At 36.4% G+C, this 26,968-nt stretch overlaps 2 protein-coding genes across 2 annotated transcripts; one reads left to right on the top strand and one right to left on the bottom strand.

Moving 5' to 3' along the window:
* Window positions 1-1,138: 1,138 nt before the first annotated feature.
* LOC112198109 (RING-H2 finger protein ATL13) lies at window positions 1,139-3,174 on the top strand. Its single transcript, XM_024339159.2, has 2 exons — window positions 1,139-1,266; window positions 1,357-3,174. The coding sequence occupies exon 2, from the start codon at window positions 1,629-1,631 to the stop codon at window positions 3,063-3,065; it is 1,437 nt and encodes a 478-aa protein (XP_024194927.1). The 5' UTR covers window positions 1,139-1,266; window positions 1,357-1,628; the 3' UTR covers window positions 3,066-3,174.
* A 4,194-nt stretch (window positions 3,175-7,368) lies between these two features.
* Window positions 7,369-10,597, bottom strand: LOC112200398. Its single transcript, XM_040518698.1, has 5 exons — window positions 10,593-10,597; window positions 10,300-10,474; window positions 10,193-10,201; window positions 10,100-10,158; window positions 7,369-7,571 (listed from the first exon to the last, which is right to left on the bottom strand). The coding sequence occupies exons 1-5, from the start codon at window positions 10,595-10,597 to the stop codon at window positions 7,433-7,435; spliced, it is 387 nt and encodes a 128-aa protein (XP_040374632.1). The 3' UTR covers window positions 7,369-7,432.
* Between the last annotated feature and the right edge of the window lie 16,371 nt (window positions 10,598-26,968).

Below are 26,968 nucleotides of genomic sequence, written 5' to 3'. Positions count from 1 at the left end.
CTCTGTAAAGCGAGGTTGACAGTTCATCAAATTTTGCAATACTAGGATTGGGTCTAAACATACTCATCAAAATTTAAAATACTAAAATTGCTCTTAAAGCTAAACTTTAAATGAATGCATGGAAATTACAAGAAAACAACTTGATATTTACTGTTGGTATGCATTGTTGCCCTTAAAATAAATAAATGGGTTCTAAATCAGAAAAGTCCACTAAAGCTGCATTCTTACCCCAGCAAATCAGCTGCACATATCTCTAGCTAGCCTATATGAAACAATTTGTTCTCTATTTGTCAAAGATGTGTTAGATCGGCCAAAGATTCTACCCTTGAAAGGTAAGAATCTCATGTCTGAAAATCAATTCCTTTCGGTAGCTTCACAAAAACCCTTCGGACTTTAGTTTGATATAAAATTCTATGGTTTCTCCAAGCACAATACGAACTCTTTATAATCTACCTTTCAAACTTTTATGTTTTTTTTTTAATGTTATTTACCAAAAAAAAAAAAAAAACTTTCAAACGATACAAGCACAACAATTAGCCTTCGTTTCTTTGCCTATGGCACCAAATTCGATTCCAAGAACCAGAGTCATTAAACCTCAAAACCATCCGTGTGTTGTGACTTGTGATCGAGTAAACAGAAAGTGGGAAAGACCCTTGTATGTGGGTGTTTGTTTCCATCAGTGGCTTAACTTTGCACGGCACAAAAGCTACTCGCACAAAATCCATGAAGAAAAAGTTAAACACTAAGTGTCACACTTGCGTTCCCTTGCCCTTGCCCTTTCCCTTTCCCTTTCCCTTTCCCTTTCCCTTTGCTTCTGTTGGGTCCAGTCAACTCCCAGACTTTTCCTAATATCACAAATATACACACTCTCCTTTGTCATATTACCAATTACGTATTACTGTCCATTTCCCTCTCTCTCTCTCTCTCTTCTGACTTTCTGACCTTTTTCACCTTGCATTATCTTGTCGTCATGGTACCAGACTTTCAGCTCTGAGATAGGAAATCGAATTCGAATGGAAGAATTGGAAAGAGTGTGAATCAGAATGACAAGGATATTTAAGTATTAACCCAGAAAAAGAAAACCCCATTTTACAGGGTTCACATTCCCATATCAATTATTAAAGCTGTAATTTTCTCAAGACTCGCAGCATTATTTTAGTTTTAGTTTAACGTCTACTAAAGAAGTGGGCATTGGGTCTGCTGCAAAAGGTTTGGCTTTGAAGTCAACCAGAGCCCTGCATTTGATGAAATCTTCATCATAATACAGTTAAGTCAAGCTGTTCTCATATTTTTAAAATTTAGGGGATTAATAACTTATTACCTAATGAGACCTAATATCATTTATTAATGTTGCAGGGCGGTAGATTTATTGGCTTTCTATTTTTTCAAATCTCACCTGTGTCACCATTTATTTCCATCTTTTAAAACCCCATTCAATTTCTTCTCTCTCTCTGAGTTTGCAGCTTCTTCCTCTATTGTAGTTGAGTCTCTATCAGAAATCCTGCTTATAATCTATTACAACTACATTTGAAGTTTTGGACTTGGTGGCCCATCAGATGGGATTTTTGTTCAGAAAGCTTCAATCTTGGTGAGTTTTCTCAATCCTTCCTTGGAAAAACTCTGAAAAAATGGTGGGGGCTCTGCTTGAAATCAAAGAAGCAGGCTTTTCTGCTCCACCACCTCCAATTTCCAATCTTGAATCAGATAGTTTCAGTTTTGGGAGCAAGGTCAGTCCAAGCATATTGCTCATAATCATAATCCTAGCCATTATTTTCTTTGTTTCTGGTTTCCTTCACCTGCTTGTTAGATTCCTTTTAAGACCTCCAAGCAGAGACACAGATGACTTGGAGAGTGTGACTGTTCTTCAAGGCCAGTTACAGCAACTGTTCCATCTCCATGATGCTGGAGTTGATCAGTCCTTCATAGACACCCTTCCTGTCTTTAATTACAAAGCCATTATTGGATTAAAAAATCCATTTGATTGTGCTGTTTGTCTATGTGAGTTTGAGCCTGAAGACAAGCTTAGATTGTTGCCAAAATGTAGCCATGCATTTCATATGGAGTGTATAGACACTTGGCTCTTGTCTCACTCCACCTGCCCTTTGTGTAGATCCAGTTTGCTTCCTGAAAACTCTCAAAGTAATACTTGTTCTCCCATTGTTCTTGTTCTTGAATCGGGAAGTGTCGAAAACTCGAGAGAAATCAATGTTTCTGGTAGAGACCATCTGGCTGCTGTTGGCAGAACCGGTTCTGTTTTGGGTCCCAATTCCCATCTGGGTTTGCACGGAGACATGGAATTGGGCTTGTCTCAACATAAATCTTGCGAAATTGTGACGAAAGATGAAGGGAATCCGAATCCGGCAGTTGCAGTGGATCAAGAGGAAAAGGTAGTGCAAGTGAAGCTTGGCAAGTTTAGGAATGTAGATGGTGGTGAAGGGAGTAGTAATAGAAATGTGGATGCAAGAAGGTGTTTTTCAATGGGGTCTTTTGCTTATGTAATGGATGAGAGTTCTTCATTGCAAGTACCCATTAGAAGCTCGACGAAAAAGCAATCTCGCAAGAAGCCAAGTTTGCCTTTAGAACCAGGCCATAGGCAAGCAATGTCTGAATGCGATTGCGAGTCCAGAAGAGAGTTCAAGTTCAATGGGGCCGAAGCAATTGGAAGCCTTGAAACTCAAGGGACTAATAGTGCTAGCATTACTAGTGGCAATGGCATTGGGAGGAGCAAGAGGGAGAGCTACTCTATATCAAAGATTTGGCTCAGGGGGAAGAAAGAAAAGCCGAATGTGGTTGGCGCTGATCTGTCTAGGCGGGCCTTTTCTTTCCGGTTTCCAGGGCACAGGGCAGGGGCAGATGAAAGCAAGGCCAAGAACGGTGGTGGGAGTAGGAGGACTATTTCCGAGATTGACATTGGAAGGTGGGAAAATGGAGGGAATGAGGTGAATTTCAGCGGCAACAGTTTGGATTCTCAATCAAATCCACCATCTTTTGCAAGAAGGACTCTGCTTTGGCTTATGGGAAGACAGAACAAAGTTGTTCATTCATCTTTAGATCCCACTGTGTAGTTTGTTTTTCCTTGTTCCTATATTTTCTTTTTGTTTGATTTTAATTCTTTACTAGAAAGATATAATTATCTTCTTGGAATGAAAAACAAAGGAGCAAACGATCTGGTCATCATCCAACTTTAGTATCAATTCAAATTCCGGCCAGCTCTGGTTTTTTCGATGGCAAATATCGCAGAAAAATAACATTAAATGATAGAGTAGCTAGTTGTTAGATCCCTTTCATTAGTAGTAAATGCAAAATGGAAATTCAATTCAGTTCAAATTGAAATGCAAGACTTCAAATTGGAAGCAGATATAACCCAAGCAAGCAAGGAGGTCCTTCAGTCCTTCCTTGTGGTTCCAGGCTGTTGCATTAAAGAGAGTCAATTATCAAATGCAAGGATGGCTTGGACGGACTGGAGTCACTGGACATTAAAGTCTGATGCAAATTGCAAAGAAGCTCACGGTAAGCAGTTGGAGACCATTGTGTGGTAGAGTAATATGTGCCACCTACCCAAGAAGCCATCATCAAATCATCGTATGGAAACCATATGCACTTAAGAGTATAAGCTACAAATCTTGACAACCTCCCCCAAGTTTTGATCTCAGGCAACAAAGATGAAAACAAATGATCTATGCAAATATTTTGCGAATAGGCAATACAAACAAACAATTAGATTAACGAACTTTAACTATATGTGAGCATATGTGAAAACAATCACTTATTGGGGCGGGTAAGCGATATATGTGAGGCAGGCTATAGTTTCTCATCGCTTGATGTACAAATTAAAATACTTATAAATAGTGTCGGTTTTGAGGGCATGCAACTGTGTGTCTGCTCTCGGAGGGTTCCAAAAAATATATACATAGAAAAAATAGGCTAGTAAAATTAAGAATAATGCTAAGTGAACCACATTTTTAGATACCACATACATATCACATTATGTAAGATGCGGGTGGTATCCAAAAAGTCGGTTCACCAAACATTACTCTAAATTAATTTTTCTACTACAGACCAATATTAAAAATAAATATAACAGCCAACTCATAATCAAGTTCTAGATAGGCCAAAAAATGAATATTTGGTTTCAAAAATAAGAACGCCGCTCTCTCTCTATCTCTCTACGGTTAGGGTTTTGACGTTCTGTCCAAGTTTCAACTACCTCATCATGAGTTCCGTTGATGCCATGGCTGCCCGACTCGCCTCCTCTCTTGCACTGGCAGAGGGAAAGAAGAAGGTAGATCTCCGTCCATCACAAGGTAAGGGCTAGTGGCAATTTGAAGTCTTTATGGTTCGGAAACTTCTCACTGCTAGGGAGTTCAAGGTTCGTTCCTTCCTAGGTATGTTCCGATCTGCTTGTAGGGTCAATGAGACGCTGCAAGTTGAAGAAGCTGAAGGAGGTAGGGTTTTGTTCATTGTTTCGGATCCTACAGACCGGGCTAGGGTGTGGAGGGGTGCGCCATGGGGGTTTTACTGTGCCCCCGTGGCTTTGGCTAAGTATGATGGGGTTATGCCAATTGAGAAGGTGCCTTTGGTGAAGTCCTCCTATTGGATCACTCTGCAGGGTATTCCACCTGCGTTTAGATCTGAAAGGATGAGGACAATGATCGGATATACTTTGGGAGATTTTCAGGAGATTGATAAGCAGGGGAAGAAGGTTGGCAAGTACTGGATTAGGGTTGAGATTCCTCTGATCATGCCATTGTCCTTTCAATGCTGGTATTGAGTGGAAGACATGGTGGAGTTTTTGTGCAAATTCAAGTATGATAAGTTGTTTGGGAGGTGTGGAGTGTGTGGGTTGATCACCCATGTTGGGTTACAATGCTCGGGGCCGGCGTTGAACGAAGAGGATGATGCTGCAGAGCGCACGGTACTAGGGCCATCGACGGTGGAGCAGGGTAGTTCCAGGCAGGTCGGAATCGGAGGCTTGAATACGGGGTCGGGTTCTGAAGGTTGCAGCCAAGCAGTTGCGTTCACTCCTAGGGTTTCTTTCAATGGACACAGTTTGATCTTCAAGACTCAACTCCCTAGGATGATCCCGGAACAACTCTTGTGCAACCCTACATATTTGGTGCAAAAACAGCGTCGTAAGGTAAGCATTAGAGAGATAGATGAGTCTGATTGTATGGTGGAGTCAATAACAGGCAAGCGTCACTCTAGGGTTGAGGCTGAGCTCACCATCTCTCCAAAGAAACTCAAATTGAGTTTGGTAGTGGGTAAAAAAACTCTAGAGCCTGCTGATATGGGGCTGGTCTTATTGCCACAGAATGATCAAGGCATGGTGAAGAAGAAAAGAGGGAGGCCGGTGGGAAGCAAAAATAAACTCCCATCTGGTACCGCGGGAAAGATGAAGGACTTGAAGGTAGATGGTACTGGGAAGCGGAAGTCTACGAAGAGGAGTTTGTTGACCAACTTGAATGGTGCAGATGCTACTTCAAGCTCTAATCCGAAAGGAAAGGAGCTAGTTGTGGCATAGATCTTCATTGACTACGGTTTCAAGCCTGTGTGAGCTGGGAGAGCTTCTATAAGTCTTCTAAGACGTTTCTAGTTATTTGCTTGTACCACAATTGCATGATTGGCAGGTAGGGACTAGTTGAATGATTTCTTTCCTTAGAAGACGAGGTAATCCTTTCTTGTGTAGGCTTGCAAAAAGCGAGCACTTTTAGAACTTAATTGTTTGCATTTTCTTAGATAGGTTGTACCAGTTGTTACTTGCCGGGGTTCTTATTTGAGGGTTTGTGGACTTTGGCCTTTTCATGGCTATTGATTCTAATGATATCAATTTCTATTCAAAAAAAATTTCTAGATAGGCCAATAATTAAGTCCATTAAAAATAAGGATTACCCGTTATCCATTACCAATACATAGACACATCTCCAAATCTTAATTTCTTCGGCGTCCCTAAACCAAAGAAGACATGATTTCAAAAGGAAGTGGCAAATATGGTGATAGAGGAGGAGGTGGGGGCACTGACTTCAACTGAGGAACAACACGAGGCAGTGGAGTCTCCTATGGTGGAGGAGGCTATACAAAGTGCTAATTGTACATACATGGTACTATGGAGCATAATCAGCTAGGACTTGGGGCTGTCTCCATATGTCCAACAAGTCTCAATGGTGTGACCTCCGGGAACATGCACCAGAAGGTAGGCTTTCACTTGAGCTCCGGCTCAGGCAGAAAGCTTCCTTGATGCTCCTCCACTCGCCACATCAACATAGCCTCCTAGAGAGGCTCCAAGGCACGTAATCGAAGTATATCAGTCCTACATCGGAAACAAAGTGAAAGTCATTCCTCACTTCACCTATAAAAGATCTCTCATTCTCTCCTTATTGAATACGCATTTGTTACTTACCTGACATGACTCTGTCAACATAAATATATTGATTGACTTGGGCATCAAAGGAGCTAATACAGCCAACCGTGGTCTCTCTCTTGACACTAGTATATTTTATTTGACAGGTGACGCTGAAGCACTCTCTCCCCATATCAGCCGAATCTCCGAACCTATGTCCGCATTAACAAGATCAGACTACCCCTTAGTCTCGAGCATTAACACTAATCTCTGCCTTGAGATGACACCCAACTTAATCCAGGGTTGATGAATATCGCCAGGGTTCCTTACATTTTGCTTTTTTATTCTTTCTTAGATAGGGTTAGGTGTTTTTCTGGATGTGCTTAAGCTTAATTGTTAGCCTGAGACGGTCAAATTGTTTCGGTAATGACTCTATCTGACAATTCTTATGAGCGGGTTATTATGTGTAATTTTGCTAAACTTTAATACAGTTGACTATTCATCTTAAAAAAAAAAAACACATGTATAGAACCTCATTATTGGTATACTAAAAAGTGTAGTAGGAAATTAACATTCCATTCTATTCTAACTAGCGATTGTACCCGCGCTTTGCTGCGGGATTTGTTGTTACTAATAATTTATAATAATGACATATACTAATGAAAAGGACTTCACTCTTGATCAAAGTGAAAAAATAAAAGAGAAAGTTTCATCTCTCTAAAATTGTTTGAGTTTGCATTATTGCAATTTACCGTAACATTCGATCAAAGCATTCTATCACAATATCAAGTATTGCAGGGAGCAGGGAATGCTACAGTAAATGAATAGAAATGTTTAGCAACTGCCCCAAGAGCCAAGTAAACAAATTTCCGAGACTATAATCTTCAAGTCTGCACCTTTCCGTACCAATTTTAAAGAAAAATTCCAGATCTACCAACGATAACCGAAAAAAATAAATTGAGCCTAGTTTGAAACTCGAGGAGAAAATTTGAACTTCTTTTTTTGACAGAGAACGTATAGAAACTGAGATATGTCAATTAATATATACATACATTAAATATTAAACTTTATACTTCCATTTATAGACCAAAGCCCTCAATCAATCTTCTCTCCAATATACACACAGAATACCAACCTTGGAACACAATCCTTAAACTCCCAAACCTCTGCCTCTAGGAGTTTAAAAAACCTGGTCTTCACGGCTTCTTGAATATATGCAACTTTTGAGCTCCAACTACACAAAGAACAGCAAATCAAATTTTCAATAACAAAGACAGATAAAGAAAAAAGAAACAGCAACAACAATTCTAAACAAAATAAACCAAATATACAGAAATCAGAACTATTTCACTCAACACATTCTTCTGTTGTTTTTAAAGAAGGCACACTTAATCAAACTACACCCAAGAACCCATCCATTGAAAAACATCATGCAGCCGTTTTTTCAAAACATGTATGATAGAAAAGAAAAACAAACAAATATTCACACAAAGAATAGAAACATCTGAGAACTTCCTCCCCAAATCCAAACCCAATAACCCCTTAATAAGTTTTTGTTAAGTTAGAACTTCAGCTACTTGCGACAACAACAATGAAAAAGAAAAAAACAAAAAACAAAAAAAAGGCAGCTAATCATACGCAGAAAATAGTGGTACCTTTTGTATATAATAATGCATAAGCTGCAAGAATACTAAATGCATATATTCTTTTGTAATTGACTATATCCAGTTTATGCATATACTAATGCATCATTGGTATGAGTATGCTTTAAAAATATAATCAAGAGGCATTAAATTTAGGGATAGCTAAAGTTAGAGAGACTGCAAGGGCTGGATGATCATACAAAAGCCATTTAATCCAAAAACCAACATAATCAAATCCAATAGCTTCTCTGAAGTAAAGTAATCACTATAAACAGCAAAAGAATACAGATTCAAAAATGTAATCAACCACCTTTGAAGAAGTCGTACAACCACATTTATAGTAAATTCAATAAGATGCAATGGGTATGGAAAAGCATAATTGGGCGAAAGGAAACTTGAGTAAATAATTTGTGAATCTATTTGCCTAGTGTCATAATTGCGTCAAAGAAATCTGCATTCCATAACTCAGGACAAAGGCTGATGCACTCTGGACAAATATGGTTATCAAAGCAAAGGACATTAATCTTATCTAGGCCAAAAGTTAGTATCAATTTCAGCCTTATCACACAAAAAGAGTCAAGCTAGTAAAAGTTGCACCCCTTCCTGCAACCCTATGCTGAAGTAAACTGCAAGGAATTCTTAAGTCATAAAAACCTTGATCTTCTACTTCAAGGGAAAGATGGGGGAAACTGCAGTGACCAAAAAAAAAAAAAAAAGGAAAAAAAAAACTCATATAACGCAGCAAAAATTGCTAGATTTCTATCAATAATGCATTGAATTTATTCTGAGACCACTACATGCAGAAAAGTAGATCATCTCATCTCATTTCAAGCAGAACGGTAGATCCTAAGTAGACCACTTTCAAGAAAGCAGTATATCATCTCATCTCATTTCAACAATTACCAATAACAGACTATCTCATCTCATTAACAACAAATTTAGAAACTCAATTAACAGTTAACATTAACAATAACAGTAGGTCATCTCATATCAATTCACATTAATTTAGAAATACAATGTTAAAAATACAACAATCAAATGCCTATATTTAATCTTTTATCAATACTCTTCCCACTGTGAACAATATGGTTTACTTCTAATCTAAACTAACTTCAGAGTAAACCATCAATTTCATGTTCAAAACAAAAAGTGCTAATTGCTAAATAACCAATATATATAAACACAACGGGGAAGAGTAATCTAGCTGCTAGAACTTCTGCTATGGATTGTCATATAAATCTTGTGGGAAGATAGGTTGATACAGAGGAGCAGAGTGTAACTTTGGTGTTATTTGATTTGAATAATGACACTGAAAAATGGGTGTTTAGTATTTTTTTATTGTTGTTTGAAGTAATAAAACAGTATGACGCAGTCCAAATGCCAAGTCCTTTAAGCCGTCCAATTTACGACTGTCAGTCAGAAACTTCTTTGGGTTTTTGTTTATAGTTCTTTGGATAAGTAAAGTTGCACGCCTGATTCCGACTTCGAATATTCTGGTATATGAGCCTTAGCAAATGAATCTAGAGCTCTAATGGGCAATAAGACATTACTTTAGTCTATTGCCTTTATTGATGAAGCCATTCGATTAATGTCATACAACCAAGTTTTTATACTAATTGATGCAAGACCAGAAGTTCTTTTATCTATAAGTTTTTTGTAACATAACTTATTCCCAGCTCCCGGTCTTCCATATTAATTATTAACAAACATGACTCATACGAAGAATGATATGGCATTTAAATGTTCATAGCAAAGAAGAAGAAGAAGAAGAAGAAGAAGAAGAAGAAGAAGGATATGGCATTTAAATGTTCATAGCAAACCTCTATCTGCAATCAAATGCCTCAGAAGAACCAAACTTTCGAATCAAATAGTGGACACCCAAAACCTAATCGAACCAATCAACCCCCCACTCTCTGTCAATTCAGCTTAGAAATCAAAGAAGCCGATCAAATTAAACATACCCAGAACAAAAGTTTAGAGTGATCAGATTTTTCAGAAAAGCCCAAGAAGGTAAAAGCTCTAAAGGATCAAAAGTTTCCTGGAAGTTTGCTTCTGCTGAAAATAAAAAAGATAAGAAATTTATGTGAACTGGAAAAAGGAAGGGAGTGAAGCAATTGACCTGAAAACTGAGGGAGAGATGAATTGGCCGTCGCTGTGTGACTGAGCAGCTAACGACGCAAGCAGGGACCTGAGATCTTCAAGCTCAGTATGAGTGAAAGCTCTACAATCAGTTCGAGATCAAAGTTAATTTGTGTGTGAGATTGGTTAAGGGGCTGTATGGATATAGTTGGAGGGAGGGAGAGAGAGAGAGAGAGGGACCTGGAGAGGTGAGCGAAAATGGAGCAACCTCGAGAGTTTTCCGAAGAGTTCAAGGGGAGAGCAGAGAGAAAAGCCAACAAAAGAGCAAAAATGAAGGGAAAACAGAAGGGCAAAACCGTCACTCCACTTTGTGCACAGTAATGAACAGTGATGAACAGGAAACCGGGCAACTGAGCTTTAGTATTATTCTAATTTCCAATCAATAGTCATTTTTCACCTATGTATACTACTTTATTATGTTTTTTGTATTAACTTATCAACTTCCCTAAATTATGTTGATAAGGATTTTTCACCTCATTATTTGTACTAAGAGCAACTCCAACAGGTTCTCTATAATTTCTGTATTATAGGGAAGCAAAAGTCAAAGCTTTAGCCTTTTTTTCTTCTCCAACTCCAACAGATTCCCTATTGAGTTTTTCTATTGGAACCTCCAAATTTACTCAGTTGACCTCTATGCTTTTTACACCTCTTATCAAATTTTCAAATACTAAATTTACTCACTAAACCTCAATAAACTTCCTCAAATAACCTTACTCATATAATTTGTAAACAAATTATTATCTTTAAAATAAAAAATTTAGTCATTTCAATAATTTAATCATTCTATAAATCTTAACTAAATATACATTTCTTAATCAAACTTGAGTTTCAAAAATTAATGTCTAATCAATAAGAAAATGCCATGAACTATTATTTTAAAAAAAAAATTTCTATTTTAGCTGTGCAAAAAAAAAAATCATCTGTTTTTATTCTTAAAAAAAAATATATATTCATTCGTTTTTTAATGTTTATTTTTTTCTATATTTTTTGTACCACATGATTAATTATTTAAATCCTTTTTTTTTTTTTTTGCAAATATAATGGATTGTTTTAGATTTAGGTCATAAATCATAAAAGGATTTATTTTGTTTTCTCTCACCAATATGTGTTCAACATATATATCATATATTTTTATGTCACATGATCTTAATCATATTTTTAATTCTTATTAAATATATATGAATGTTTTAATGAGTATGTAGTGAAATTGGAAAATGCTAATAGATAAGGAAAATAATAAGGAATACAATCTAATATTATTGAATAATTGAAAAGTCTACATAAAATAAATATAAAATTTTTTTGGTATAATCATTGTCCTTAATAGTCATTTTATAGTAGGTTATATATGTCATTTAATAATTCATAACAGAGTGAGATCAAGTGAGCAGATTTGGAGGTCCTAATAGAAACTCTCTTCCCTATTTTACAGCAATCTCTAAAATCTCCATATTATTCCTTAAAGTTTTAGAGATTGCTGTAAATATAGGGAATTTGGTTTTCTCTTTCCTCACTTTCCCTAAAATAGGGATAGTTATAGGGAGTCTGTTAGAGCAAAAGAGGCTAATTTTTCCCTAAAATAGAGAAAAATCAAAATATAGGGAAGCTGTTAGAGTTGCTCTAACTACTTTATAATGTTTATTTCCCTAAATTATGCTATGGTTTTCTCTTTATTAGATAATATTTATGTTTGTTTTATTTTAATCGGTTTTTCTTAGAGCAAAGAGAAAATTAAGAAGATAAATCAACAGTCATTTTTCACCTATGTATATATACTACTTTATTATTTTTTGTATTAACTTATCAACTTCCCTAAATTATGTTGATAAGGATTTTTCACCTCATTATTTGTACTAACTACTTTATAATGTTTATTTCCCTAAATTATGTTATGGTTTTCTCTTTATTAGATAATATTTATGTTTGTTTTATTTTAGTAGGTTTTTCTTAGAGCAAAGGAGAAAATTAAGAAGATAAGCATGTGGAGTGCCTTTATCAACTCCAAAATTAGCGTGATGATGTCGAAGCACCAAGCCATAGTTGTCGCCGCAAAGCACCCATTTTGTATTCAATGACAAAAAACCATCGATTGTTCCTCCCACTAGACGATCGGATGACAACCTCATAGGATAAGATCGGCAAGAAAAGTCGCCTGTTGGTGACGAAAAATTCCGTATAGAATTTTGACTCACCAATGAATGCGGACTGGAGCAGGAGCTGACCAGGAACGATCTAGACGCTTCCTTGGAGTGTGGACTCAGAAGTTTGACCGTTGGCTCGTAGAGGGGGGGGGGGGGGTACCTGTAGAAGACCCTCCGATGCCTAAGTCAGTACGTTTCTTAGTTGAGTCAAGTAAGAGGAATCAAAATGGGATGGTTTACCTTGATGTTGGGCCGCCTTTATATAGGCGATGACTTACTTGGAGGACATGCTGCCATTACTCCCGCTTTTATGGTCGCATTTATTTTCACACTTATGATGACAATTATCGCTGTATTAATAACGGTTAATCATTGCGTATTTATGACAGTCATTCCTTGCACATTTACGATGATCATTCATTGTGCACTTATAATCGTAATAATTGCGCGTTTATTACCGTACTTAAGGCCGTAATCTTTGTTGCTTTCATGACCGATATTTATCTCCAAAATAATGACCGAGTTAATTGCCCTAATAAGGGATCCAAAAATAGTTGACCACCACACATCGCCATTTAAGACCTACGCCAATGCGGCTAGGGTTGATTAAGAGCAAAACAATTTTTTATTTTATTTTTATTTTTATTTTTTTCGGGATTTAACAAGATGTTGCTTTAACCGGATGTTTGAGACTATTTGTTGTTGTTGTTTTTATTTATTTAATTTTTTTGTTTACTGGGAGTTGTTGAGTATGTAGAAGAGGGCTCCAGTTAACTTTTGCCGAGGACATCGAAAATTTCAGGGATGGGACTTTTTGTTGTATTGATTCGTGATTTAACGATGGCTTTCTTTAGTCTCGGACCAATTGAGTACACACCTCATGTAAAGGACTCGCCCATCCATTTTTGTTTCCTACTCCAGATTCTTTCTCTATGAAACTTCTGTTTACCATAAATTTTAAGAAGAGGGAAGAGGGATATTTAAAAGAATTATTTGATAATCAAAGGGGAGAACTAAACTGAAACTGTGGGTAAACTGGGCTATAGCCTAGGTATTGTTGAGGTAGAGAGAAGTTTAACTTTATTAGCTACCTTATATTCAGCTTAATTATCCTAACTTTATTAGCTACCTTATATTTAGCTTAATTATCCTATATTTTTTTACTAGACGACTGCATTCAAGATTTCTAGCTCCAGCCCTTGGTGCGTTGTGAATTGAACTGAGATATGCATTTCCATTGCAGCACTTAATTTCTTGTGTCTGTAAAGATGTCATTGATTATTTGCCTGTCACATAGATGATAAGTACGTGCAGGCAATTGTCGATCACTAGGAAAGAGTAACGGCCATCGATCTTTATTTAATCACAAGTGAACACATATGGTAACATCAGCTAGCTTCTGAAATGTGAAACATAGAGCTTCAATACACTGCGTGCTGCTTATTTTGATCACAAGTGGCCTTTGATAGACATTATAATGATGGCTTAGAGAACTAGCTTCAAACCCTACACAGAAAAAGAAAAACGTATAAAAGACAGATAAATGATATAGACGTACTTAACCAAATTAAAAAAGAAATGGATTAATTGGGAGAGAGAGAGAGTGTGTGTGTGCGCGCGCGCTCTTACTCAGTGAACTCAATATTGATTTTGCCAGCATCAGGGTTAGCGATTGCAGCAAAGGCTTCTTGAGAGAGATCGATGGTTCCATGGCATCCAGGAGGACAGAAATCCACGATTTTAACCACAACGTACGCTGTTACCTTTGCAAGGTTTTGGCACACCTTGGTTTGTGGCTCCAGTGCATTTTACTCTATACCTTCTTCCACAAGCACCTTTATTGTCCCAAATGGCATTGCTTGCTGCAGCTATCATCACACCGTCGTTTTTATACCCATTGCATGCAGAGGCTGCAAGTCAACTAACAATTCACATATTGCTCGATTGAGTTTATATTAATTGATTCCAGTCGATAGTATGTTCAGTATTTTGATTTCCGTACTAGCATCATATAGAGAAGAACGCCAAACGGTAGTAAGGGATAAAGTTCAGTTTGCATTAAAAGGTGGTTTTCTCACCCAAACCCTTATAAACCCATAAGCAAAGTTATATTTTTCCAATGTGGGAGTTATATTTTATCACATTCTCAACAGGCAGTGGTTAATCACTTATCTAGAGATCATTAAGTACCATTTAAGGTCAATCATTCCTAAGCATATATGCCTACAACTAAACAACTCGATCACTTCGTTCACCAGAGATAAATATTAGAAACGTACACTCGATGTCTATATTTGCCACTGGATGACTTCGAGTGGTATATATTGCTTCAAGTTTCTGTTGTTTATAAAATCTTTTTCAGGTAAGAATGGCCGAAGAGACATTTTGTAAATAATGATTAACTTTCTCGAGTAATAGTTGACAGCATGCCAACAAGGAGCCGGATCATCTTTGTTACTCTAGCTGTATTATTGACAGTTGTATTTTTATTAGTCAGTAATTAAGTTTAGATTCTAATTAAGCTAGCTGGTAGTTATGCTACTTAATTACTAGCTAGCTTCTATAAATATATAAGCTAAAAAAATTCTCTGTAATCATTAGTACTCGATACATAATCAAAATTTCAGAGAGAAAATCCTTTTTGTTATGGCTTCATCGCCAACCTTGAGTGCTCATTGATTGTGATCGATCAATTTTACTAGGCCATTCAATATATTAATTCAGACCCTAAACCCTAAGCCATGTTCTCAATACATATGCGCTGGGAGTATGTGAGGAAAGTGATGGTAAAACTGGACATTACATATATTGATCACTTAGCGTATGAGAAATATTCAAAATGGAGAAATTCAAATACTTACGAACGTAAGGAGGTGTATAAAATGTTGCAGTTCCGTGTTCCGCGTACGCGGCTAAGGGAAGGCATACAACCATGGCCACCACCACAAACAGCACCTGCATTACAAGTCCCATATTTTTACTTAGGCTGATGTTCTGCAATATTTTGTATGCAGCAAACTGACTCGCTCCTCCCATTTTATAGTGGAAGCTAGCTTACTAAACTAGCAAGTCTTCCCCTACGTACTGTAGTTTTCACATGCTGTACTCAACTATCTCGTTCTGGCCCGCTTCATAATGTAGTTCCAAAACTATCGATTTGGGATATTCTTCAATCCAGCATACAAGTAGCAGAGGTGTAATTGAATTATTGTTTTAGCTAATCTCTATGATTTTCTCTTGGGAAGAAACAACTAATGCCAAAGTTTGTCACACATTTGCACGTCAAGGGTTTTTGTTTATAATTTTTGCAGATCTTCCTAAACACATAATGTTAAGAAAGAGGGAAATTCTAGTGTAGTGGTGGGTATCTCATACCCACATTTATAAAAATGAGAACAAATTTTGTTGTCAAAGTTGTAATTTGAGTCATACTTTGTGTAATCTTAGTTCTAATAATGGTAATTACACATCTTACGACATTTTACAAGTTTTTGAACAAATTCGTTGTCAATGTTGTAATCTTAGTTCTAATAATGGTAATTACACCTCTTACGACATTTTTACAAGCTTTTGAACAAATTCGTTGTCAATGTTGTAATTTTTGTTTAACTATATGTAAATAGTGTAAATGAATATGGTAACTTTTGTTCTCAATGTTGTAATTTTGGTTCAAATACTTGTAAATTTTTGTTCAAATAGTTGTAAATGAGGGTATCTCATACCCACTAGTACACTAGCTAGCTTGTCTCTAAGAAAGAAGAAGTTACTTCGGCACAAGAAGCCAGATCTTGATATATCAAAACAAAAATAACCAGCGCAGAGCCGTATCAGCTAGAAGAACCAAATTAAAATTGCTAAATCTGTTGGAGCATAAGATAACTGCCACTAACTACTGCCATTAACTGGCAAACATCCTGTCAATTCTCTACTGACGCTCTGACCGTAACCTTCAAATTTTGCAGAAAACTAGTTGCAAATGTTAACCATATTCCTAAACCCACAAGATCAAAACACACAATTCTTACGTACAAATACATAGACATATGCTTATTGAATGAGTATAAATCAAGAACAAGTTATAGTGCTAAAGAGATCACAACGAGTCTTCTGCACCGCTCTCTGTATTCTCTTTAGCAGACTTTCTATTTTGGCTCTTCTGCAATTTTGGAGAGCATATTTAACTTTTTATCAATTTTAGCAGTTGCACCAGTATCATAAATGGCTCTCCATTTTAACATTTAGCTATCTCGCTCCTACATATAGAAAGTGAGATGAGCCTCTCTATTATTTTTCTAAATTTAACTTTGATGCTTATAATTATGGGTAATAAGTAATTTCTTTGTTGGGGGTTAGGGTTGTGTGCCCTAGCCCAAATTTTATATAAAGGATGCTTATTTTATTGTAATGATGCAATTAAGTATGATGGATGCTTATATCAATTTTTGTTGGGCTAAAATGCATGTTTAGGAGTCTAGTCAACTCTAGCACTATACCAAAAATCATATCAGACAACGGCAGAAAACCTTTGTAGGATTTGGAGACCCACCGTTGTAGAGTGAGCCGTTGTCTGATGAAAAATTAGACAACGGTGGAACACAGTTGTGTGAGAAACACACAGATAACAAGTATGTGTTATAACTGCTGTGTGATAGCTCGGCAGATGGCTCGGCAGATGCCAAGCGCAGCTGCGCAGCAGTTGAGGTGCTGTCTTCAGACAACAGTGCCAGTTTTAAGCTGTTGTATGTTAAGCGTGTCAGACAACATTTTTTTATTTTGTCTGTTGTCTAATTGATCTTCAAACTTCAGTTCTTGGACTATATCTGTTGTGTGATTAACTTTAGGACAACATAGTTCAATTAGTTCCATTGTGTGATTAACTTTTACGACAACATAGTTCAATTAATTATGTTGTCTGAGTATAAATCAGAAGACACTAATTCGTTAAAAACTGATGTGTGATATGATTGATTACAATGTGTTTTTGTCCCATTTTTGGCCATTCAGACAACAGGCAGTGATCATTGTATCTAATCTGTTGTGTGCTCATTTGAACATCCCATTTCTGAATTAGATTGTGCATTCATTTGGTCCATTTACCAAATGAACAGTACTCTATCAAATACAAACATTGCAAACCATCAAATGATTCATATAACCAATACTTTAAACTTCAAAAGCAAAAGGGGTGCATTTCCCAATCATTGAAACCAACATTTTACACAAAAAAAGCATTCTAGTGCATGCCTATCTACTTGGGACATCAAAAAGCTGATACACATATATATTGTTCCAAAACATGCCACACATGGTGCATGAAAATGTACCAGCAGAGAAGCACAAGTTCCAGTTACTTCCCTCATGCTTGCAAGTCGCCTAACATCTTTTCCCAACATAAATGTCTTGCGAGAATATCCAAACACTTCAGGCTCCATGTAGAAGCTGATTGTATGCCCATCTTTGAATGCATCCTCACTCCACAAAATTTATAGCTGTTGCCTATATATGTTTGAAATAGTAACAGATTTAAATCTATTCCACAAACATACTCATAAGAATTCTAAGAGTAACAATAAGCTGCAAGCTTGACACAGTTTCAAAAAACTAGTAACAAGAAAGAAAAATTCACCAACTATTCTTTTAGTGATTTCAAGCACAACTTTCCAGATTTCAAGTAGACATACAAAGCTACTATTTCGCAGAGTTTCATGTTATACGTAGTTCAAAACTTAAAATGGATGGTCAATCAAGAATCTAAAGTGATAGAATTGCTGAATTCTGCAGAAATCCTGAAACAGTGTAATAACTTTAAATAGAATAAGTATCTCATTTTAACACCGTTTTTCACGAAACCAAGTTCAAAATGATCATTGAAGAGTCCCCTTTAGGATATCAAATACTGAGAGGAAAACAAGAAGTATAGGTTTTTCGAAAATCATGAAATGCCCTACTGGTTCAGCAATTCAGCTTGGGTGTCAAAAACATGGTGTGCAATAATCGAACTTTGATCGCTGAGCATCTGTTATACCCCTTTTAAGTGTTAGGAAATTATTGATTTTTCCCTACATTCTCAATCAAACATGATATGCTATGAGAACTTCAACAATAATTACAATATAAAAAGAGAAGAACCTGTGGCCAACAAGCACAATTTTAGGAGGGGAAATATAGTTCAGAGTGCATATGATGGCAATCTGTTGGGTGTGGTGTGAATGGAATAAATGAGAGAAGAGGGAGCTAGGGGTGAGTAAATAGATCACTTGTAGGACAGAGTACAGTACTTGGCTTTGCTCTGGCATCAGGTTCTCCCTAGTTTAGCTCTTTGGATGCCTTGTCCACTACTATATATTTTGCTATGTTGATAAATATTTTTTTCTTATCTTCTTATCCAAAAAAAAAAAAAAAAAAAAAACCCCACTATTGTATATGCTTTATACAGCTAGAACCTTTATTGATCTTTCATCTTTGACTTGCTTCTACAACATTTTTCTTAAAATGTATAAACTCTCTTACCAATAGAAAGACGTCTTAGAATTATAGATCCACAAGATCAAACCATGAAAAAAGAAGCAAAGAGAATGAGTCTTTACCTTTCCTTCTAGATCATCTGTAGTTAACTGACCAAGAGCTTCTGCTTGGGATTCTAGTGCTAAGACTATAAATATGAAAAAGAATTCAAAAATTAATATGCATGCACAGGAGTGTGTGTGTATAACATATAACATATCTTATACTCTGCAGATTTTCACCAATTAATGATAGACTATTTACATGCAACTGACATAAAGGTTAAAGACAATCAATTTTGTGCAAACAGAAGTGTGTGTATATATATGTTATATATAACATATAACATATATTGATTTGGTATACTCTGTAAATTTTCACCAATTAATGATAGACTATTTACATGCAACCAACATAAAGGTTAAAGTCAATCAATTTTGTGCAAACAGAAGTTGTACACAGCAGAGACACAATACAAGTAACTTCACTAATAAGCTAGGGACCCAAGACATTATTACCCCTTAATTCAGCTGATTAATCGAATAGCTATTTTGATAGGTACAAATAATTTTACTATTACAATAAAAACATGTACAAAAGTAAGCCCACAATGTGATTAGACTGAAACATCCACATTGACTCAAATATTATTTCAACCAAAACCTATGATAATGGAAGACAACATACTGAACATAGCCATCAGCCTACTTCTGCAGTAATTAAGATTTTTAAAAGAGTCAACCCCTCTTTGTTCACACATAATGGGACTCCAGAAGCATGTGTACCAATGAATAGTTTACTATATTTTCTAAAACACATTATTGCATCAAAACAATCTTTAACTAACTGCAGCAACAAAACTACAACAGCATAAATTCAACGAAAAGGGTGATATTTAATCTAAAGATTAGTATGTAATGGACATATGAAGTTTTTGATAGACCAAAGTGAGCTTGACTAGAATCATGAAGTGGTTCCAAACACACAACTGCCTTACCTTTCTCTTCCATCTTTTCAAAAGCGGAAAGGGCACTACTTGTATTAACATTCCCCACCATCTCACTTACTTTATTAGCAGTCCTGAAACAATAGAATAGTGGCCATTAACAACAATATTAAGGATACAAACAGTCCCTTGACCTTATCTCTTTTTATTAAGAAAATGGAGATTAACTATGTAGATGAGGAGAGTAAGAAATGATAGTATAAACATACTTTGTAGACTGAGCGCGTGCTTTGAGGGTATCTTTTTTTTGACCTTGCTTCTTGTATCTTGTTCTCTAAAAGCTACGCAAAATGTATACAATAGTAACTATTGCATTCATATGAATCATATCTATATGATTATAGTTATCAGAAATAGTTACTGCCAGTTTTTGACCACATTTGCAGACACAGCAAGCACTACTAACAGTTAAGCTTACCATCACATGCAAGCACATTTGCAGACATAGCAAATTTGATTTTCAAGCTTACCATCACATGCTAAGCTTTATAGTCAAACATGCAAAAATGATGGAAAATGCATATACAAGCCAACATTTTTGTTCTTCAATATAATGTGATTAACGCAACAACTTTAATAATAAATAGAGCTGGTCACCAAAGAATTCAATGATCTGAAAATAATATGAGCTAGCTTACCTTTGTATTAGAGACAAGATTATCAACAACACCTTTTTGTTGATCAAGTTGAGTTTTCAAAGAATTAGCATTATCCTGAAAAAAAATAAAGACATAATAATTCATTTATACAATAAATCTTTGGCAGCCTGATGTGACAAAAACTAGTTTGACAGGAAGGAGAACTGGATCGATTCATGCTGATCAATTTGGCAATTCTTTTCATGTCAACTTGAGCTAAGCAATTCAAATATATGCTCGTGCAGGAACAATGTTGAATGACGCAGATTTCTCAAAATTAAAAACATGAAAGAAAAACTAAGCAAACAAGTGAAAAATAACTTATAAGATTCATTAAACTTGCCGCAAAAGATTTACGCCTCTTCAGAATAAGACAATAAATTAAGCTGATGCTATTTCCTTTTTTCTCAAAGAAAATAAATAAGCTGATACATTCTAACATATATACAATAGGACTCAAAATACATAAAACCAAAAAGGAGGGGAAAAAAAAAGACCATGGAATTTCACCTCTCCTTGACTAGCACCCTTCACAAGGCCAGCAATATCCACAAGCTCCAAAGATGTCGGGACTATGCGCTGAGACTTGCTGAGATCAGAAAGTACATTCAAGCGCGGATCCGGAACTGCAACAATCCCTACGTTTGGTTCTATCGTACAAAACAGAAATTTGGCAGCTTGAGCCTTCCCATTCTCAACCTACAGCCATAATACCATGTTCATATCAACACTATACATCGCTCACAAGTTACAACAGTATACGAAAACCGAAACACTGAACCACATTAGAAATTCCATCCCACATTATGGTCCATCAAATTAACCCAAAGTCAAACTTTGGTTAAGAAAAAAAAAACGAAAAGGGTCCATAACTACTGATGCAAACTGTTGCCCTGGATTAAAAAGTATTAATCTTTTATCCCTAAAAGTCTAAAACCAGTTTAAATTTCAGTTCTGGAATCAAAATAGAGACTTAATAAGTAGTTAAACATATCAAGTTCAAATAAAGAGAGAGGGGTTGGTAGGGCATACGACGGAGTTGAAAAGCGTGGACTTTCTGACATTAGGGAGGTCGACGATGCCAACTTTGAGGCTCATGCTAATCTTGGGTGAGGAAGAAGCAAAGAAGCACTATTAATATACCCAAACCCCAAGCTTTTTAAATTGTCTGCTCACAAGGTCAACTCAAAGAAGATGTTATTTTCATAATGTTGTTTTCATATCTACAATTGAAGTTTCATGATCAGCTAAAGGAACAATGAAATGCAGGAAAATATAAGCAATAAAAATAGGGTGGTAGACACCAAACGAGCACACCTGCTAGAGTTACTACTTGTTTGTCTTCTGAATGATAAATGGCTATTGCTCTGCTCAGTCCATATCGAAACTATATAATCTGAACTAATCTGCACTTCAAACCCAACAAAGAGACTGATAACTATTAACAATCTGAACATACGATAGAATTCATATTGCAACAATTTTTAATGGGGGAATCTAGAAATGTTACAATACCTCAAATACATATTCACCAATAATTTCAATCGGCATCATCAGAACAATTCAATCTACAACCAAGCAAAAACAAAAAGAAAACAATCCAAAACATATATCAGAGCAGTGAAACATACAACCCAAAAAAATTGAAGCTTTAACAAGCTTGAAAGGTCGAGAGAAAGAACAATAATGCCTAAATAAAAAGCCCAGTCTTGAAACCCAAATGCAATCATATAAACCCTACGCAAACTGAATTGAAACAAACCAAATTATGCCCAGAAATCAAGGTAAAACAACAAGATCTATTAATGAACTAGAATATGAAGCAGAGATGGAGGCCGTCGAGTTTGGTGTCAAGGCCGATTCAGAGATCAAATTCACATAAAATCAAACACAGATTAAACCCCCTTTTCGAAACCCCAAAACCCGATACAGATTTATAGATTTGAAAATGAACAGATGAAAGAGAGAGCTTACCAGTGAGTGTTACACCCAGACCCAAATTCGAGCGAAGACTTCCACTGAGTGCTCCGACAAAGACTCTTTTAGGGTTAAGTTGGGGTTTGGAGATGGGTGGGCTTTTAAGAACCACAGACGATGGGGGATTATGGGGTTTTGGCTAGGGTTTTGATTGCATTTGGTGGAAGAAGGTGTTGGAGCCATTAAGTGGAGTTAAAGATTGAAGATTTAGAGTTGATTTGCAGAGAGAGAAGCAAATTTGGGGATGAGAGAGAGAGAGAGAGAGAGAGAGAGAGAGAGAGAGAGAGAGAGAGCCAAAGCGAGATGTTTAAGGGATGTTGAGAAGAGAGCTGCTCGACGAGAGGAAACGGCTGTTTTGACAAAGTGTTGACGCTCTGGGAGACAGGAAATCCAATAAACCTAGCTATTAAGTTATCAAAGGCGGGTTTTTAATTTTTTCTTTATGAATCAGACAACATAAAGATGAAGTTTTGTTGTCTGATTGTAAAAATTAAATCTCAGCTAAGGTTCCAAAGAGGGAAAAGTTCCCCCTATAATATGCAACCAAAGTAACATGCTAGGCAATGCTCATTTACACAACGGAAACAACTCATTTGGTTGTGGGATGATCAATCTGGTGCTATATTTCAATCAAAACTTGGAGGTTTTTGGGGGGCTTAAGTGCCATTTTGGGCCAAATAAAGGCACATCCAAATATTTCCCACTTTATCACACAACAAAAAGTAAAAAACCATTGTATCATGTTTTGCATGCTACTCTCATACAACAGATATAACTATACTGTTGTACTATGTAGTACCAATTTGGAGCCAAATTTGAGTCGATCTGGGAGGGAAATCTGCCGCTATTTTTTTTATGATTCACAAAACAGATTATTCTTGTAACCGTTGTGCAATGACCTTCTAAACAAAAATTTCAGAATTTTAACCACCTTATACAACGTAAGTTTACTAAACATGTTGTGTGATTCATTTTTCTTCATCACACAACACTTTTTTTTTTCCGTTGTGCAAAAAGTGTTGTGTGTTAACGTTTTTGGTGTAGTGTAGGTTGTGTATTAACATATCTAGAATGGAGTTAGAGGCTTGACCCCCTCTAATTTTCAAGCTAGAACCCTCAATTTCAAATTGTAGGGGTTATGAGCATGGTGATCTACAGCCGTTATATGACTGTACGGCCGAATTTCTTAGTAGTCTAATTCCCAAGCTTTACGCTGATTAGAGTGAGTTAGTGACCCTTGAACCAATTCTATCCCTCTCCAATTGAGTTAGTGTGACCCTTGAACCGGCACATTAGTATTGTAATTGAGAATATCTGGTCATTGAGCCTTGAACCACCTTGGATAAGACTACCGCCTAATCGTAGAGTTTTCATTTACATTAGATTAGCATCTAGAGCATTGAATTTGGGTGAAGGAGCCATCCTAGCACCCTAACATTTCCACTTATATAATCTTTTCGTTTTTGTTATTATCGCATTTTATTTTATTTACTATCGGTTAATTAGGATATCAAATTATGATTTTCAATGACAATTTCTAACTCATTGTAAATAACCACCATTAGGCTTTTAGTTTTGATTAGGTTTTGGTGAAAACCAAAACCGAGCATTGCTAAGGTTTGGTGCCCAAGATTAGCGTTTTTATTTATTTATTTTTATTTTTCTTTTGTTTGCTTAGTGACTCTAATTCCGACTACCAAAAGATTGTGGGTTAGCCACTAATACCCGTGGTATGATAATTTGGGCACAATATTTCTCTATCTTGATAGCTATACGTACACTTGCGTAAATGTGTATCAAGTCAGTCCTCATTATTCTCGTTGTAGGGTATAGTGATCTCCCTCACCTTAGTCACTTGGATGATTCTAAAGCAAATGGTTTAGTAATAATGAATATAATACCTATAATAATATTTGTGAAAAATTGTGTATTGTCTTTTCTTTTCATTATTTTAATGGAGGTCTAGATATCAAATGTGGAAGTTTGAATATAAGCATTCTTATTTTAATGGTGTGTCTATTATATGATCCAACATAAATTATAAGCACAAATATTCATGATTAATAAAAAATTATATGATCCAACATAAATTACTTCATGTACCAAATAGTCCTTTGTTATACATTAGGTACCAAGTTATTTAAGTGGTGATACTCCAGGTACCATAGAAGGTATTTACTCTTTTTTTTATCCAAAATACTCTTTATAACATACTACATCAAAAATGAGCCAAGATAACTACAAAGACATGTTGTAGAAGCTTGGTCTTTCATCCAAATGGATTAATATGGCAATGAGTTTTGCCACTTTAGTTAGGTATGCTATTCTTGTACGTGTTGAATCTTCTGATAAACTATACCCAACTAGAGATATCAGACAGGGAGACCCTTTATCACCATACCTATTGATTACACAAATGAAAATGTGTATAATTATATCTAAAACACTATGAATGAGCTAACTCTCAAGTAAATGAATATGTAATTAACATATTTTTATTTATTTTGTAGAAAATCAGCGGAGTTGTAAGAAACGAGATAAAATAAGGTGAAATTTGTGCAAATTGGAGTATTTTGACATAAGGATGAAATAGTCAATGCGGGTAAACTGTGGTCAACTCCATCAAAGGAGCAGAATTTAATTGCCTCTGATAATATTGCAGAAGTGCATTGAGAAGAGAGAAGAGAGAAGAAGAACGAGATGATGTCATCCATATTTAATCATGTTCAGATCATTTTTTTCCTTCACGCATACCCACCTTCTTCCTTTTCTTTCTTCTCCTGTTTAATTTTCCCTCTTCTTTCGTAGTACCCCACAAATTCGTTATTAATTTATGAAGATTTTTCAGAAATTATTAAGTTGATTGTTTAGGATGATTTCATGGTTTGAGGATGGAATGGAAGTGTTTTGAACGAATAATTACTCAAAACGTTTTATTTTAGAGGAGTCAAGAAGTTGATTTTTTATTTGTTGAGTTTCTCCAAAAACTTCCTTCATGAAAGTCATAGAGCGCGTCGATACAAATTCGTGGACATGCGGCACGCGTAAATCAGAATTCGTAAGAGAAAGTTATGGTCACCAGAAAAGCCTACTATTTTTGGAAATTAATATAAATAGGGGTTTCTGATTTTGGAAAAATCACAATTATTATTTTCGGAAAGTTTCCGTTATTTAACCCATTCTCTCTCTTCAAAAACCCTACGATCTGCTAGAAACAGTCCGACCCGACCCGACTTTTCTGCTTTAAAGTTAGGTGGTGGTGGACCCGGTTGGTTCTCGGTGCTCTGGCGACAGCTGAGCACGAAATTGGTCGCGTTTTGCTCCTAGCAGCCTCCTCTTTTGATCCTTGGTGGTAGTGTTGAGCAATTTGTACTAGAGGAGCTTCAACTCTAGGTGAATAGTGTATTTCAGCTTTTGAGCTTGATTCTGGCCGAACCGGACAAAACTCCAGGTATTAAAGTTGATCCTAGCAGTGTAAAGTCCATTTTGGATGGTTGGATTGAGCTGGTATTGAGTTTGGCACGGCGGCGCGTGGGGCTCATGTGCAGCAGCCTGTGGTGGCGTGTCCGGCCATGTTTGGAGTGGTTCCTTTCACCAGTATCATCTACTTGTCGACATGAGGGTTTTGATATATGGTTTGTAACTTTTGAAGATCATTGGAAATGTTAGGGTTTTCCAGTAATTTTGATTATCTCAGTTTTCAATCCGTGAGGATCCGACCATTGGATCGACTTGTCGTTTTGACATATGAATCGTAGGAGTGTTCCAGAGACTTTGGGTGGCCTCGGATGATGCTTCATCTCGATTGACATGGTAATCGGGCTTTAGTTCACGTGATTCGAACTTAGATGCTTTTGTACCTCAAGGGATAGTAAGATGTGACCTTGATGTGATTAGGTACGTGACGAAGTTATCTTGGATGGATTGTTGTGATTGTGTTAGCTCGGTTTTGTAAGAAGACGCAATGAGATTCAGAGGTGAGTAATCTCACAATGTTCATTTATGAATGAAGTTACCTTATCGTTTTGGGAGTTATTTATTTAACTGCAAACTATAGTTGGTATTAATGGCATTCCTGAGTGAATGACTACGTGTGTGTGTGTGTGTGTGTGTGTATATATCTATTTACGTGAAATATATATGTATTGGGGGATTTGTTATGATACGTAGTATTTGTGAATGAGTTCATATTATTGTTTTGGGGTGATCAATTTCAGGGATCCAAAGACCTGAGGGTTGAGGATCAGGGAATCTTTTATTGGATTTTGGTAACATTTTGAGTCCAGTGTGACTCGCTCAATGTTTTGGTATTTATACCGGGGATCTGAAGATTGAGAGTCTGAAGATCGGGGGTCACAGATTGTGATCGGGATTGGTATAACATTTTGTGTCCAGTGCGACTCGCTTAATATTTTGGTATTTATGCCGGGGATCTGAAGATAGAGAGTATGAAGATCGGGGGTCATAGATGGTGACCAAGGCCTGTTATCGGGAACCAAGCCTTGGCCGGGTGATTGTTTAGGATCGATCAGTTAGTGCTCCAGTCTGTCTACCAGGTTATATTGTATCTTATAGGGGTAACA

This window comes from Rosa chinensis, chromosome 4 (genome assembly GCF_002994745.2).
Source record: "Rosa chinensis cultivar Old Blush chromosome 4, RchiOBHm-V2, whole genome shotgun sequence".
Classification (NCBI taxonomy): Eukaryota; Viridiplantae; Streptophyta; class Magnoliopsida; order Rosales; family Rosaceae; genus Rosa; species Rosa chinensis.
Note: the sequence above shows the minus strand (reverse complement) of the source record. Positions and strands in the feature narration are given on the sequence as shown.

What these genes read in the sequence shown, in the direction of transcription:
- LOC112198109 (XM_024339159.2), top strand. Translation starts at nt 1,629, where the DNA reads ATGGTGGGGGCTCTGCTTGAAATCAAAGAAGCAGGCTTTTCTGCTCCA.
- LOC112200398 (XM_040518698.1), bottom strand. An exon ending in ATCTCTCCCTCAGTTTTCAG is followed by an intron (nt 7,572 to 10,099) that starts GTCAATTGCTTC and finishes TTCTTTGTGTAG; the next exon opens with TTGGAGCTCAAAAGTTGCAT.